Source organism: Pterocles gutturalis, unplaced genomic scaffold, assembly GCF_000699245.1.
Source record: "Pterocles gutturalis isolate BGI_N339 unplaced genomic scaffold, ASM69924v1 scaffold19, whole genome shotgun sequence".
Classification (NCBI taxonomy): Eukaryota; Metazoa; Chordata; class Aves; order Pterocliformes; family Pteroclidae; genus Pterocles; species Pterocles gutturalis.
Window position 1 is genome coordinate 16,389 of NW_010130240.1, and position 14,582 is coordinate 30,970.

The following is a 14,582-nucleotide window of genomic DNA, read 5'->3' on the forward strand; positions in this document are numbered from 1 at the left end:
GGGCGGGTAATGACAGGACAAGGGGTAATGGGTATAAGCTGAAAGGGGGTAGATTTAGACTAGACGTTAGGAAGAAAGTTTTCACTGTGAGTGTGGTGAGACACTGGAACAGGTTGCCCAGGGAAGTTGTGGATGCCCCATCCCTGGAGGTGTTCAAGGCCAGGCTGGATGAGGCTTTGAGCAACCTGGGCTAGTGGGAGGTGTCCCTGCCCATGGCAGGGGGGTTGGAACATGATGATTTTTAAGGTCCTTTCCAACCCAGACCATTCCATGATTCTATGATTCTACCTTAAGAGAAAGTTTTCTCCAGTTACTCCTAAGGCAAATTTGAAATACCTTTTAAAGACATTAAGCCTGTTGCTGGTTGTTTCTTGTACATTGTACAGATACTAGCAATCCTACAAACAAATGTGCAGTTAGGTTTCTTCTTGCTTACCTCCCGCTGCCATGCCACTTGCTAATCGGTATAAGTGTTTTTCCTCTAGAGCTGCTTGTTCCCCCAGGATAGACATTTTTCTCATGTGATCTCGTGGAGTCATGCTGCAAGGAGAGAGCAACAACTTTTCTATTGTGAAGAACAGCAGGCCCAAATAAAAGAATAAGACATTCAACAATGTAGCAAACAGAGCAGAAATACAAGTTATTTCTTGGGTAAGCAGGTAGTCCTTCTCCTTGTTGCAGCTGTACCCTTCAGTGCTTGTGAATTGTATTGGTTACCACATAGAAACTTTCAGTTTTCAGGACAATGCAAATGTTGCTCTTGTTTAAACTGGATTGTTCGGTGTCCTGGGGTCTTACTATGCAAGGAACATCAGGATGTTGGGAAATATCAGCTGTTCAGAAGGACATAAGCCAAAGTCTTTTGCCTGTGACCCTGGGAACAGTGACATGTGCTCGTACTACCTTCCATTTCAGCTGAGTGCTGACAGCAGCTGAATTCATGTTAATAATCATTCCAAAAAGATGTGATCTCTGAAGCAGAAATGGCCAAAATAATCCAGGGCTTTGGATGGCTTGACTTTTTATGGCTTACTTGCCAACTTGCCTTTAGCATGTTGTGATAATGCTATTCCTTTAAAATGCCAGCCTTCTCTGAGAACTCTTAACTACCTTATGCTCAGGTCCTTCTCATGCATTTTCATATTTATGCCAAACTTGCTTACTTTACAGGCCAAAGCATATTTTAATTTTTATGCTATGTTGCCCCTGCTTCTAGCCTTACAAAGTCAATGCCTGTGATTAAAGGTGCTGGCACGATAAAATCCAACAGTGGGACCAATTGTGCCTATGAGACCCCTGCAAACACAGTGGTGTTGTACAGGTGCCAGTGAGATCAAACACAGCTTGAGATGTTGCCACTGTTATGAGCACAAGACAGATCCAATTGCCAAGTGGTTTGTTTACCTTTAAACCAGCTACCTAGGATACAGAAATTCTGTAGAAATAGTGAGCAGGAACAACCAAAATTCCCTTTTGCACACCCAGTCTTTCTCTAAAACAGAACCAAACTTTAAAAACCATTTGTTATCCAAAATCTGATGGAAGCCAAATCCTATATTTTGTTACCCAAGCCATTTATAAATTAGAGTAATCATTATAACTCCTTTTATTGCCTTTGACCTATTGATGAGTTGCAAAAAATTTGAAGGGAAAGCTATCAATCTAATTCACATGCTTCAGGAGCTACCATTTCCTTGGTATGGCAAAGATACTCGGTTGTGGCTTCAAAATGAGTTTTCCAGAAGGTAGACAAGTTAGTCATTTCAGCCATTCAGACTGACAGTAGAGGATATACTTGGACCACACCGCTGTTCCCTCAAAATAAAAACTTCTTGACATTTGTAAATGCTGTAAATGCTAGATTGTGCATTGGCCAAGATTCAGGTCTTCCTGGAAGCAGCCAAGACTGTAAAATCCAAGAAGAACAGCACCATGTCCTTTGCTCTTGACATATGTATATGAACATGTGCTGCTGGACGTGTTTCCATTTGCCTTTTTTTTTTTTTTAGGATACTTTAGACTTAAAGCGGTTTAGGATGCTGGGTGCTTCATGAAGAGCGTTTGAGCTGCCAAAGTGCTTCTGAGCTGCTAAAGCATTTTAAAGCTCAGTACTAAAGCGATTTAGTGCTGAACTAAACTTTACAGCAGCTCAAAAAATAGGGGGCAACTGGGATGATGGTATTTGCCATACCATATTGGTCCAGTGAGCCATTTAGGTCGCTTCCTTTCATGGATGAGTGGCTGTGTATGAAATACTCTGGAAAACAAAACTGCAATTTTAAACTTCGTGCTAATCTCCTTACAGCCTGGCCTTTGGCCTTTTCCTGGTGCACCTGACTAGAGAATATGAAGTTGCAAAGCAACTAGCAGAAGTCCAGATAGACATAATGGAAAAGCCATAAGGTTTTAACATTTTTATTCTAGTAAATAAAAAAAAAAATCAAAAGCTAATATTAACATTAACAAAGTTTTGTCTGTCAGATGACTGCAAACTGTACTTTTGCTTTTTAGGAACTGCTAGAATGCCTCAATCCCCTGTTTTAATCATAGTTGTGGGTGAAAATTGTTCTGAGGAAGCTGTCCCTATGTGGGAAAACAGACATACAAGTAAAAGACACTTTTCTTTGTCAGGCCTACCTAGTACTTCTACACTTCTGCTGTTGTAGTAATGCCTCTCACTCCACTCCTCCTTAAAATCACACCTGTGACTAAAATTTGATGCAACTTTAAAGCGTAGAATCATGAAAAACCTCATGGGAAAAGACTCATCTATTCTGGCCCAAATCCACCACCTCTATGTGGGATCCCATATACCCTGTCTGTTCAGACAGACACCTATCAACAACCAAGCAGCAGTAACTGTGATTAGAAACCAGTAGCCCCAGTGTCCCTGTGGTGTTCTCTGTATCGTCTGTGTAGTTCCCCAGATGAGTCTGGGTTTTGTTGGATGTGACTGTCCGTTGACAGGCAGCCTCTCACATAGCCTCCTTTCTGAAGCAGAAACTATTGAAGACCATTCTTAAAATATTTATTTTAAAAAGTGAGGTTTTCATTTAAATGCTGGCATTTTCACTGGATATGGGATACCATATACAGCAGCATCCATAGTGGACTTGATCCGTATTTATTGATAGATTATTATCCCCTAGATGACCAAGATTCACAGAGCATCACTTCAGGCAACATTCATCACCTCAGGCAACATTTGTCACATAAGCAACTTATCCTTGCAAAGGTAGACTAGGTGGTCTGTTGGTTTGATATGGAAAAGATGTAGTATTGTAGAAGGTCCTGGAATAATATGACTTGAAAGTTCATTGATATCTTCTTCCACTGAAGCTGTACCTTACTGCTTCCACTGACCCAGTTTTTGAATCATCATGAGCCAAAAGGAGGGCTTTATTCCTTAGAGAGGTTTTCACTGGAGTTGCTCCATGAAATAATTCTGTTTTTTTCATGAGTGTACCAGTCAGTCCTATCTAACTTACCCTGGGTTTATTCTCAGATACATGAAAATAACTCTGGCATTTGTGGTAAAAATCTTCATATGTCATTTCCACTGAAATTCTAATCTATTTTCCATAGCTGAATGTTAGAATATCAATAAAGTGTAAACTTAACTTAAAGGACACATTTTAAATGTATATATTATCTGCATTAAATTACTTGTTTATTTCCCTGAATTTCCTGTTCGGGGAAGTATTGAATTGATCAGGTAGGTTACATAGTTAGCTTAATAACCCAATATAAAGACTTGTATGTAACCCTGTGTCAGCAGGAGACACTGAACTTGACTAATCTATGCTATTCCATTTGGAAAAACACCTTTTTTGGTCACTTAGCTGGGGTTCTGACTTGCAGGTCAAATTTTGGGTACGTAAGATTCATACTATTTCCATAAGAAATAGGTAGCATGTTAGAAACCAACATCAGCAAAAAAAGATCTCTGAGGGAACAGGGAAAGTATACTTCTGATACATATATCAGCTGGGATTTAAGAGTAGCTCAAAATCTTGCATCAGGGTTCATATAAATTCATACACACCAGCTGTCGAGTGTTACATTCATATATGGCTCTTCTCTGATCCTATTGCCCAAATCCTGGCTGTACAGCACATTACAGGGATGAAGACAAGTTAATCTCTACCTTTAGAGTCTTACCCTTAGCAAACCCTTCTTGGCAGCAGGCAGAACCACTCACCCAGTACTAATTCTGTCTCAATTTATTAGATGAGAAGTGGCAAGACATGAACTTCATGAACCAGAAGCATTTGCAAATCTCATCATGCTATATGCAGTTTCAAAATCTCTATCGCTGTCTGTATATCTGTATTATTAATTGCATTGGCAAAATACAGTATGGTCTTATGTATAATATAGACTTGTTGGAAGGCTTATTTTTTTAGTTAAATGCATTAAGATTGCACTAACTAATACTGCTGTTATTTACATCAAACACATGGAAGTAGCATTTTTAAAAACAATGTTTAAGATACATTTGCAGTGGCTCCAAGACTGTTTGGAAGAAGCTGAGTATTGTTTAAAATGCCCAGGCAAATCTGTGTCAGAGAAATCAGTTACACATATAATATAAACATGTATATATGCTCATGAGTGAAATATATGAATAAACTCATACATAGTCTCATTTTCATTTCCCTTGGCTCCCTTTTTAGAAAAAGCTCTTCTGATTACTTGAGAAATCAGAGGCTGTTTTTAAAAATAGATGAATATTCCAATATTATTAATCCTCTGATATTTTAACTGTAGTATCAAGGGTTCTTGCCCTCAACCTATGCTAAGAGTCATAACGCTAGAGATTATACGTATTCGAGAACCCACAGTCAGCAAAATAAATTACTTTTGGAAACCAAGAAAGTAATTACACCAACATTATGCCATATAGGAGCATGAAATATGTCTTCTTATTTGGAGTAAGATACCATTGGAGAGGCTGTAGGGCTAAGTTCTAATCCTGGATACGTGGGCACAGACTGCTCAGAGCCTGAGATTAGAGTGTAATCCTAAAACTGGATTGAGAATGATACGTTCCCTAAAGAAAGGAAAATAACTATATTTATACTGTGTGTGTGGCAGCTAGTCGCAATTGCATTGCATGCTTTTACACTGAAATTAAGAGATGGATGTTTCACACTTTTTGAGCTAGCTAATTGCTAAGATTGTAAAAAGCAAGTCAGTCATATTTTCTAAACATGCTGGTCTCAGGAAGAAATCGAGTCTTAGATTGGCTAACGCAATCCTTTAGCGACTGAGTTAGGTTCATAATAGGAGTTCATTCATCTTTTTCCTGCTGGAATGGCTGGGGGCAAGGGGAAACTGTTCCTGTGTGCTCCCAAGGCAACCATCAGTTTAACGCATTGACTAAAACCAAAGGTGGAGATGCATTGTGCTGAGCACAAACACACAGCAAGAGCCCTCAAAGCCTACTAGGTGAGACAGACAGATGGTGGAGGAAAAGGAAGCATTAATGGCATTGGAGGGATGTAGATACAGGACAATAAGCAGCTGGGGTGGGAATTGTGCTTAGCACTTCTCCCTCTCAGCATGATGTTGTAAGCATGGGACTGGTTTCTGCAGAACCATAGTGCTGATGTTCATTTGTATTTGTGGCAGCACCCAAAGGCTCAATCTGGGATCGCACCGAGTGCCTTAACTATGCCATTGAAAAAAACGAGGTAAAGAAACTAATCAAGAACTAATAAAATAGTGGTTGTAGCAGAGCAAATGTGTATGTGCACACATATAGGCGTGTAACGTTGTACACCCACCCTGTATCCTGACAAACTAGTACACAGAGAAGCTGTTTACAAGGGATGAGCCTCTCCATTACATTGGTTATATTCGCAGAGAGAAAAGCATGATGTAATTTGTTTTCCTTGTGGATTTATTTCATAATTAGGGGTGACATTTGAAACATTATCCTCTTGTCTTTGATTCTTTGAGAAGCCTAAAGATTGCAAAATGTGGTGTAAGTGGGATCAGATAAAGAGAAACTGAACTCTGTATATTTTACTTTTTAAGCATTTTTACTTTTAAAGCATAAAAAAGTAAAGTTTTTATTTTTTGGTTTTAAATACTGGAAATGGAAGTTTTAGGATGGAAAGCTTTCTGATGATTGCAGAGCAAGGCTGGTATTTCCAAATGAAATGCAGACAAATTTTATTGGGATTTCTGTTTCACCTTGACATGAAATACTAGTGCAAATGACAACACTCCCAATGCCAAAAGAAAACAGGTAGTGGAAAGAGGAACGGGTTTTAGGAAGGCTATTCAAAACTATTTTTATTTAACAACTCTTTAACTTCACTGGCTAACTAAGAGCTTGAATCTAGAAAACCTGTACTGAATCCTCAGTACCTTCCCTCTTCAGTTAGGTTATTAAATATTGCAGCTGTATCCCTCGGACTTCCCAAAATCCTCTGATAAAATGGAAAACTGTATTTGATATGTCTTATACCACTAAGGTAAAACAAAATGGTGCATTTTTTGATCATTAATTGTTTCAGGTTATCTTTCTTTATTAGAAAGCAAAAGGCAGCACACACTCATCTTAAAAAATATTTGCAGGTATGTTAAAATATAGTTAAGTCACAGATATCAGATACTAAAACCACTGTTATTTTCCAAACTCATATGTGAAGTCACAAGTTTTAATACAAATCTTTTCTCCTTGTGAGTTTAACATGTGAAGTTGCACACTTGATCCTGTAAACAGACTCAGAAATCAGCATCTTGAACAGACCAAACATTTTCAGCTCCAGTTTGCAAGATCAGACCAGGATAAAATCACTCAAGTCCAGATTGCCTCTCTCTCTCACTCGTTCCGTATATATGGGGCACTGGCACATACAGAAATTTACATATTCTGTAACTGAATAACTTGAAATTTTAGCTTCAAAGGCAATATAATAGTGCCCAAGCCTTTCTCAGTCTGCAGTTAATTTTGCCCACATAGTCAGCTAATAACAAGGTGTAAGGAACTCTCATCACATGATGATAGTATTTTTACAAAATATATCACGCTGCATACATTGGTGTTCCACAAAGCTGCTAGCACTGGGGTTTGTTACAATGGCTATGCACACAAGCAAAATTTAAATTAGGTGGATCTAATGTAGGTACATCAGACTAAAACAGCCAGGTATATCTGTGTGATGATAGCCTTGGTTAACTCTCATTGCATGCTTATTTAGAAAATCCACTGTTTCAGGAAGTGTCTGTAAAATATTGAGGTTTTTCTATTGTACTTTAAAAATATAAAATAGCACAAAGATTAATCTATATCTATTAATAACAAGTTAGCTTTTAAGTATATTTTGTTATGGTTAGACACGACAGTGAAACATTTGTGCATGTACATTAAGCAACTCAATCTGTATCCAAAGTTTTCTAGAATACTACAGAATATGCAATGACAAGCCTTCCCAAGGTAAAATCCTCCATTTGTGAAGCAGATCTTTAAATATTTCCAAAATTATCAAATTTAGGTCATAAAAGTACAGCGTTTCCACCTGAATATGCAGGATTATTTACCCATAAGAATACATATAGCATATTACTGAGAAATCAGAACATAGTTAATCACATGCTTTAGTTTTTCTGTATCACCCCTGCCAACTCCTAACTTTACTCTCTGCAGTCCAGCACTACTCTTAAAGAAAAACACCATGAAGAAGTCTGCTTTGATCTGCGCTGTTTCTCTCATGAGATAAGTCTTTCCTATCAAAATCTGAAAAATCATAAACCTCTTGGTATTGCTTAGCAGATCTTGCATCACCATTTACATTAACAACTAGCACTTTTTATTTCATGTATACTTACATCTATTGTGAAGACCTTAGTTTTGGGTAAAATGAGGATACTGTGAACATCCAAGAGTATGTGCCTTCACTATAAGTCTTCCTTTCAAGCTGCCTCACTAATGTGATTGGCAGCTTTTAAAACACGTCAAGATTAACATGTCAAAACCTGCCTTAACTAACGCTGACTTTACTTTAAATACAAATTGAACTTATCTTGATTAGCCCTCATCCCTGCTTCTAAGCCCTACCCACTCTGACATCACAAGCCCTGCTCCAATACCAGCCCCTAACCAGGCTGTAAAAACATAATTACAAGAAGAGCACTACACTGATCTGATAAACCTATTTCACATTTAACCTGCTAAGCTGTTGTTAGCTTTTAAGATGCTTGATGCATTCACTTAAAATCTTCCTGTTCCGAGAAGAAATATGAGAGAAGGTTAACAGTTGCCCAGCTCTCATGCATTGTGTTACATATTTATACTGATTTTTAGAAAGGGTGTACTTCTGACCATTGGCAAGCAGCTGCCCCAGAACTGTGTTATCCCAGAACTGTGTATCCGATTGGATTGGGGGGAACTAGAAGGTGGAAATCCTGTTAAGCATATTGTGAGGCTAACACAGGGATCAGATGGTTATACTGCTCAAGCTGGCAATTTACTCTTTAATTCTCACTGTCAGTGAGTTAACTCTCAGAACAAATGCCTGGTAAATAGCAGATTTTAGTTAGTTTCTTCTAATATCCATGTCAGCGGATGGGATGTCCGGGTTGATGTTTGTTAATCCCTTGTTCACCTGCCTGCAGTTCATCAAGCACACACTGCGACAACAAAAAATTGCCCCTTGTCCTCTCTCAAATGCCAATACAATGCCTAAACCTGGAGAAAAGCACTCATGCCTATTTAAAATCACTCCTAGGGAAATGTTATTGTTAGCAAAGGTGTGTAATTCTGCTACAGTTTAGTATGTCCTTACAGAAAACAAACTACGTTTTTATAACTTAACACAAAATACATATGTAGTATCTAGTGTGGGATTGTTTTTTAATTATTTTTAAAGTGACTGTGACTCTAAATACTTTTTGTTGTAAATGCTATCATGGCTACTTTGTTGTTGTCTGGACCTTCTTTACGAAGAAGAAAATCACACCCAGAATAATTGTTTAAAAAAAAATTCCAATACTAGGTTTTAAAAATAATTTTTGGACTTCCTTTAAAAAAATTAGAGACCAGCTAAAATAACCTGAGAATAATTTTCATGCAGTTGTCCAAATCTTTGCATATGCAGGCACACAAGGAATCGATGGAACATTCTAGGCTTAGAGATCATTTTCAGCTTATGTTCAGTCCACTTGGTCTGTAACTGCTTACAGAAGCCTGTGAGTTGAAATGTAATGAGTAGATGTAGTCTTGAAAAAAGTTCCTCTCCTGGGGTTTTTCAAGATTGTCTGGGTGAGGCCGAAGCAAATGCTTTGTAAGATATGGGGTTGCCTGAATAAATTAAAAGCAAAGTCTTGCATCAACATCCATTTTTCATCAGATATTTTGTTCCATGTGAATCACGTTTCAGGAAAACCACAAAAAGTTTAATACTAGGAAAAATTACTTCCTGAGGTAGAAACAAAACCAGCAATATAATAAGGATATGTATTTATTTTTTCCTGGTTTACCTAGTGAGGGAAGTTTGGAGACAGAGCACAATACTTCGCAAGACCCCTGGCATCTAGCCTTTGGTTTCTGGCACAGAAGCAGGATTGCTGTTTACTGTGGTGACGTGTGACAGCCACAATTCATAAAGATGCTTTAATGGTCCTTCTCCAGAGAAGATCCATTTGTTCTTGACCAGATTTCACAGCCATCAGGCAAGGGTGTATTTCTGAATCATGCAGTGGTCGGCATGCCTCTCAGCAGTCCTGTTTCTGCTGGTCATCTTCACCGAAAGGAAAAATGGCAAAACAGCAATGGAGGGAGAGAGAGGGACATAGGAGATGAGTTATGAATAGAACAAAGTAATGTATCAAATTGATCTGGGCCTTGGTCTGTCATAGTACCACTGTTAGCTAAAATGGTTTAGGACAGTGTAGTCCCCCTTTGCAGAGAGGAATCTGAGAGTGGGGAGACACCAACACTCAGATTCCTCCGTGCAAAGGGGATAACTGTAGCCTGACAGCTCCCACAGAGTATCGGGTGTTTGTAGCCTGAGCTGCTGACACCGGATATATACTAATGCAAAAGATGGAGCTGGAGTCAGCACCACCTTCTGTACATTCTTATCCAGACTTATTGCCTGAGGTTAGCTCTACAGCAAGCAGTGAAGAAGTCTCAAAACTGGGATTTGACTCATCTGGTATAGGATACCCCAAGAGAGCATCACTTCATCATAGACCAAAAGGAGTTGGAAGAACACTACCAAAACCCAACACTTTTTGGCAGTTTATGTACTATTCTAAAGCTGAATTAAAAACGAGGAGACTCTTTCTCAATTCATTTCAAAGAAATGCCAACCACTTCACATCTTTCACAATTCCTGATGTACCAGAATGGGTTATCAGTGTGGAATCAGTAAGTAACTTGTCTTTTTACTTTGGATTAATAATTAACAAAGCAAATGACAATACATACACTTACTATATTTGATTAAACCATTTTATGGCAAACATGTTTTCAAATTTGCTTGTTAGGTGATTTTTTTTGTGAGCCTGTGTATGGATTTAGGGTATTTTTGGATGTGGAAAGACAAATTACAACTGCATTGGTATCACATTCAAAAAGAAAACTGTTGAGTAAATACTCATTTTTGAACTAACTTTTGAAATAACAGCTAGAAATACAGGGACTCAAATGCTGTCATTTAGGATGACCCTAAAAATGCTTTACATCCAGCTCATATATCATTATAAACTTGCTCTCTCTGGCAACACATATACAGGTTGAAGTTCCACAGAATGCAATGAGGAGTTTTGCTGAACTGTCCAGACCCATTATACCAGATGGTACCGTATGGAAGTAACACTGATCCTTTGACTCTGTTGATTTCTAATTAGGTTTCTAGTAATTAATATAGTTTGCAGGCCTTGCATGAACTCTGCAGATTACCCATTCATGTAAATGATTAACTGAAAGGGGATTATTCCTGGCATAAGTTCAACCAAAAAGAATTTTCCAGCCCTGAAAATCTTCTCCAACAGACTAGCATATTGTAATAGGGAATGAAACATTAAATTTGTGTTTGTGTAGTTCCATTTCAAAAAGAGTAACTCAATATCAGAGTGTTAAAAATATCTGCATCATGGATATAAAGATATATTTGTTGTGATAGATCTTCTAATCATGCTTTTTATGGAAATCAAAATGCATATTCAATATGAAATAGGAGTTGGAAAAATCTACTTATCATTGCTGTTATTTTATGGTAGGTGAGGTAAATTCTGGCTTTGAGAAAAATAATGTATTTTAGAATTCTACTGTTTGTTTTTAGCAGCTTCTGCTGGTATATGCAAGGTTGAAATTCTTATAACTGTTATAAATCGGTGGCAACAGAGGCCGTCAGACACCTCTGCTTACGACCAGTTCCTCCAGCACATGCACTTGCAAGATTGTCCTGCCAGGTGTGCAGCCCCTTCAGGTCAGGCAGAGCCCACCTTTTCATGCTACCACCAGAGTTTCAAAACTGTACTTTTTGTTATGTTTTAAAGTGTAAAAGTACAGTAAAATGTCAAAATCTTCCTCAGCCTTTCCGCCCATGAAAAGTCTTGATGAGTTGAGGGGGCTGTTTAAGGTTACTCAGAGCTGTATGCATTTCTGAACCCAAGGTTTTAGCTGGTTTTGTATGTTTGTAGAAACATAGAATGGTTTGGGTTGGAAGGGACCTTAAGGATCATCTAGTCCCCCCCCCCCTGCCATGGGCCGGGACACCTCCCACTAGCCCAGGTTGCTCAAAGCCTCATCCAGTCTGGCCTTGAACCCCTCCAGGGATGGGGCATCCACAGCTTCTCAGTGCCTCTACAACCTTGGTCTGTGGTTATATGTAAATATGCAATAAGGGGTTGGATTTAGTTTTCATAACCCAGTGAAATATATTCTAAACAGCTGCTTTAGGAACTACGGTAGGCTAATGGTCTATTAAAGTCAGAAGGTTTAATATATGCTTTGTGGGAAATGATGAAGATATTCAGATACTTTGGACCAAGTGGAATCCTCAGGCACACACACTGATCTTGGTGCAGGGAAGTCTGGAATGAGTTTGCTCCAGGTAATTGTCAGTGTTGCACAATGTTTCTGAGAGAATATATGGAAAAAGTGTTAATCCAGATGGCAGCACACTGCTGAGATCTACCTGGAAGCCCAAGTGGTGCTTCCTAACCTAGGCTCTGCAGAGCACTTCCCATGAGTGAGTGCAGCTGCATCTATTCATTCATCCTCAGGTAACAATCCTTCCAGCCCATGGTGTGTGCAGTCCCTCAGAAGATTTTTGGCCTCAGAAGATTGGCCTTAAAGCCAATCCCTGCTGCTCTGTGAATTGCCTGGGTGTAAAGAGAGTCAACATCACATTAGTGAATGACACAGATATTGTGGCACTAGCAACATCCCATCAGTGCCAGCTGAAGGCTTCTCAGCTATGTAGGCAAGACTGAATTTTGCTGCCTTGGTTATAAGGTGTCAGAACTGGGTCAAAGTCAGAGGATAAAGGGAAGGGACAGAGCAGGAGAGAGCAGGTGGAGAGAGCTGTGGAGGGCATGGTTTTATATATGTGGCTGGGAAAGATGAGGGCAGTGAACCTGGCACAGGAGCAGGCCACTCTTCCCCCGCCCTCATTTGGCAGCAGCTCCTGGCACTTCTGTTCTGAGTCAGCACAGCCCAAGAGCAAGTCACTTGGCATTGGCAAAGTCAGCAATGGGGCAGTAAGCATTTTTCCACCCCCAGCAATTTCTTGGCCCATGCAACTGCCCCCTTCACCTAGGCAGCGTGCAACAAATTGAGCCAAGCAAGAGAAGCCCATGGAGGCTGCTGCAGGCAGTGAGAGTCATGCATAAAGGGGAAACGGAGGAGCAGAGATGTGTGCTAAGGAAAGGGAGAAAGAATAACATGGCAGTGATTCCGTCTCCTTCTCCCACAGCGAGAACAGTGGCTTCACTGGGTGTGAGCAAAGCTGGGGAAGGGAACTGCATTAAACAACCAAGAGTCACCGTGTTACTTCATGATATAGGACTCAGAATATTAAAAATCCCTAGCAGATGAACATCCAAAATCATTAAATTCCATATAAATATGGGGCCAAGTGCCTCCCTGGTACAACTACACTGATTGTGTGACAGTAAAGGTGGGTTTAGTCCAGTGTGTTTAGATTCTGTATTATTCTCACCAGATGCTTGGGGTTTTGTTTTTCTTTATTGGATAATAAGGGCCATCCAAAACAGAATTGCTGCTTTGCTTGGGTTTCATTGAAAGAGACACTGCTAAAGGGAGAGGAAATCCCCAAAATGATACTCAGTGATTAAGTACATAGAATATAGGATTTCAGTGTTTGCAAATCCTTTTTTTCAAATGAACTTGTGGCACTAATCCTCTAATGGTATTATTTCTCTGGAATATATGCCGGATTAAGGAGTCACAATGAGGCAAAGTACAAAAATCCACGTTAATCTCTCACCAGTGGATGCTGTGTGGGATGCAACTTTAACTATTTTGTTCCAAAACGGGTTCTGTTCCTAACCTTGCCCCAGGTCTACACAGAGGGAAGAGCAGATATAAACAAGTGTGACACTGAGCACTCAGCAGATGGTCACAAACCATTTAACTGGATAGAAAGGGGAAGGCATTTATTATTTTTAAACTCCAAAAGCTGAGCCTGCCCTGTGCTGTCCATGACATACTGCAAGAAGAAGACACACAGGTCTGGAAGGCAGGAGCAGGACACATGTTCGGAAGTATGCCATGGAGGAGACAGAAACTGATGGAGCAAGGCCCAGTCTAGCATTTAACAGGGGCATGGCTGGGCCTGACCGTCGTGGTCTATTGCATGTTCACAGTACAGCCTAGGCTGTTGCAGAGTAATGCTCATGTTTCCAGCCCAGTGCAGCTGTCTTACTCTAGTTTTGCTGATTTGCTTTCTAGGAAGAGGAAACTAGGTCATGCAATGCAATGCAAAACTGCATTTCCCTTCTCTCCAGATTACAGGGATGCTGTCATGGTGCCATGAGGTATTTTCACTATCATTCAACAGCCTGAAGTGGGGAAGGAATTACTGAATGGGCAACACATCACCTAGCACACTCATGTCAGAGCATTCAGGTTAGCCCAGCCTAACCACTGTAATTGGTGCTTAACATGTTTAACAATTTCCGCAGTTCCAGGGAGCAGAGATTATCAAATATTCCCATTCCACACTCTCATTGAACGGCAGCAGGCATCGAGTGTCTTGGGCCAGCAGAGCCTGCCACATATTCACCAACACGGGTTGCCTTGTCTCTGTTTCATTCCTGGCCACTCTGTTAAGCACAAGTAAAGTGGAAAAGAGCTGTCAAATTGAATGAGTTCCTTCTCAACAGAAATGCTTGGAGTTTTTGACTGTCTGCATAGCTGAGATGCCTGAACACGTGAAGTGAATTAGCACACAGGGAAGTGATCTTTCCCAGTGGATATAGGTCTGTAGTGAGATGCTAGTTTCAGAAACTGGGACAGGACAGCCACTCCGGGTGTCAGAAAACCCTAAAGCCAACTTGGACATCCTTTTGTTTGGGAGTAGAAATGTGCCCGCCAT

General features: G+C 39.8%; 1 protein-coding gene across 1 annotated transcript in view; it reads right to left on the bottom strand.

Moving 5' to 3' along the window:
• The window catches only part of SAMD7 (sterile alpha motif domain containing 7), an 8,713-nt gene extending 8,174 nt beyond the window's left edge, over positions 1-539 (bottom strand). Inside the window, exon 1 of the mRNA XM_010080135.1 lies at positions 437-539. Coding sequence (XP_010078437.1) covers positions 437-539 — 103 coding nt within the window. The remainder of the gene's footprint in view (positions 1-436) is intronic.
• Positions 540-14,582: the final 14,043 nt, after the last annotated feature.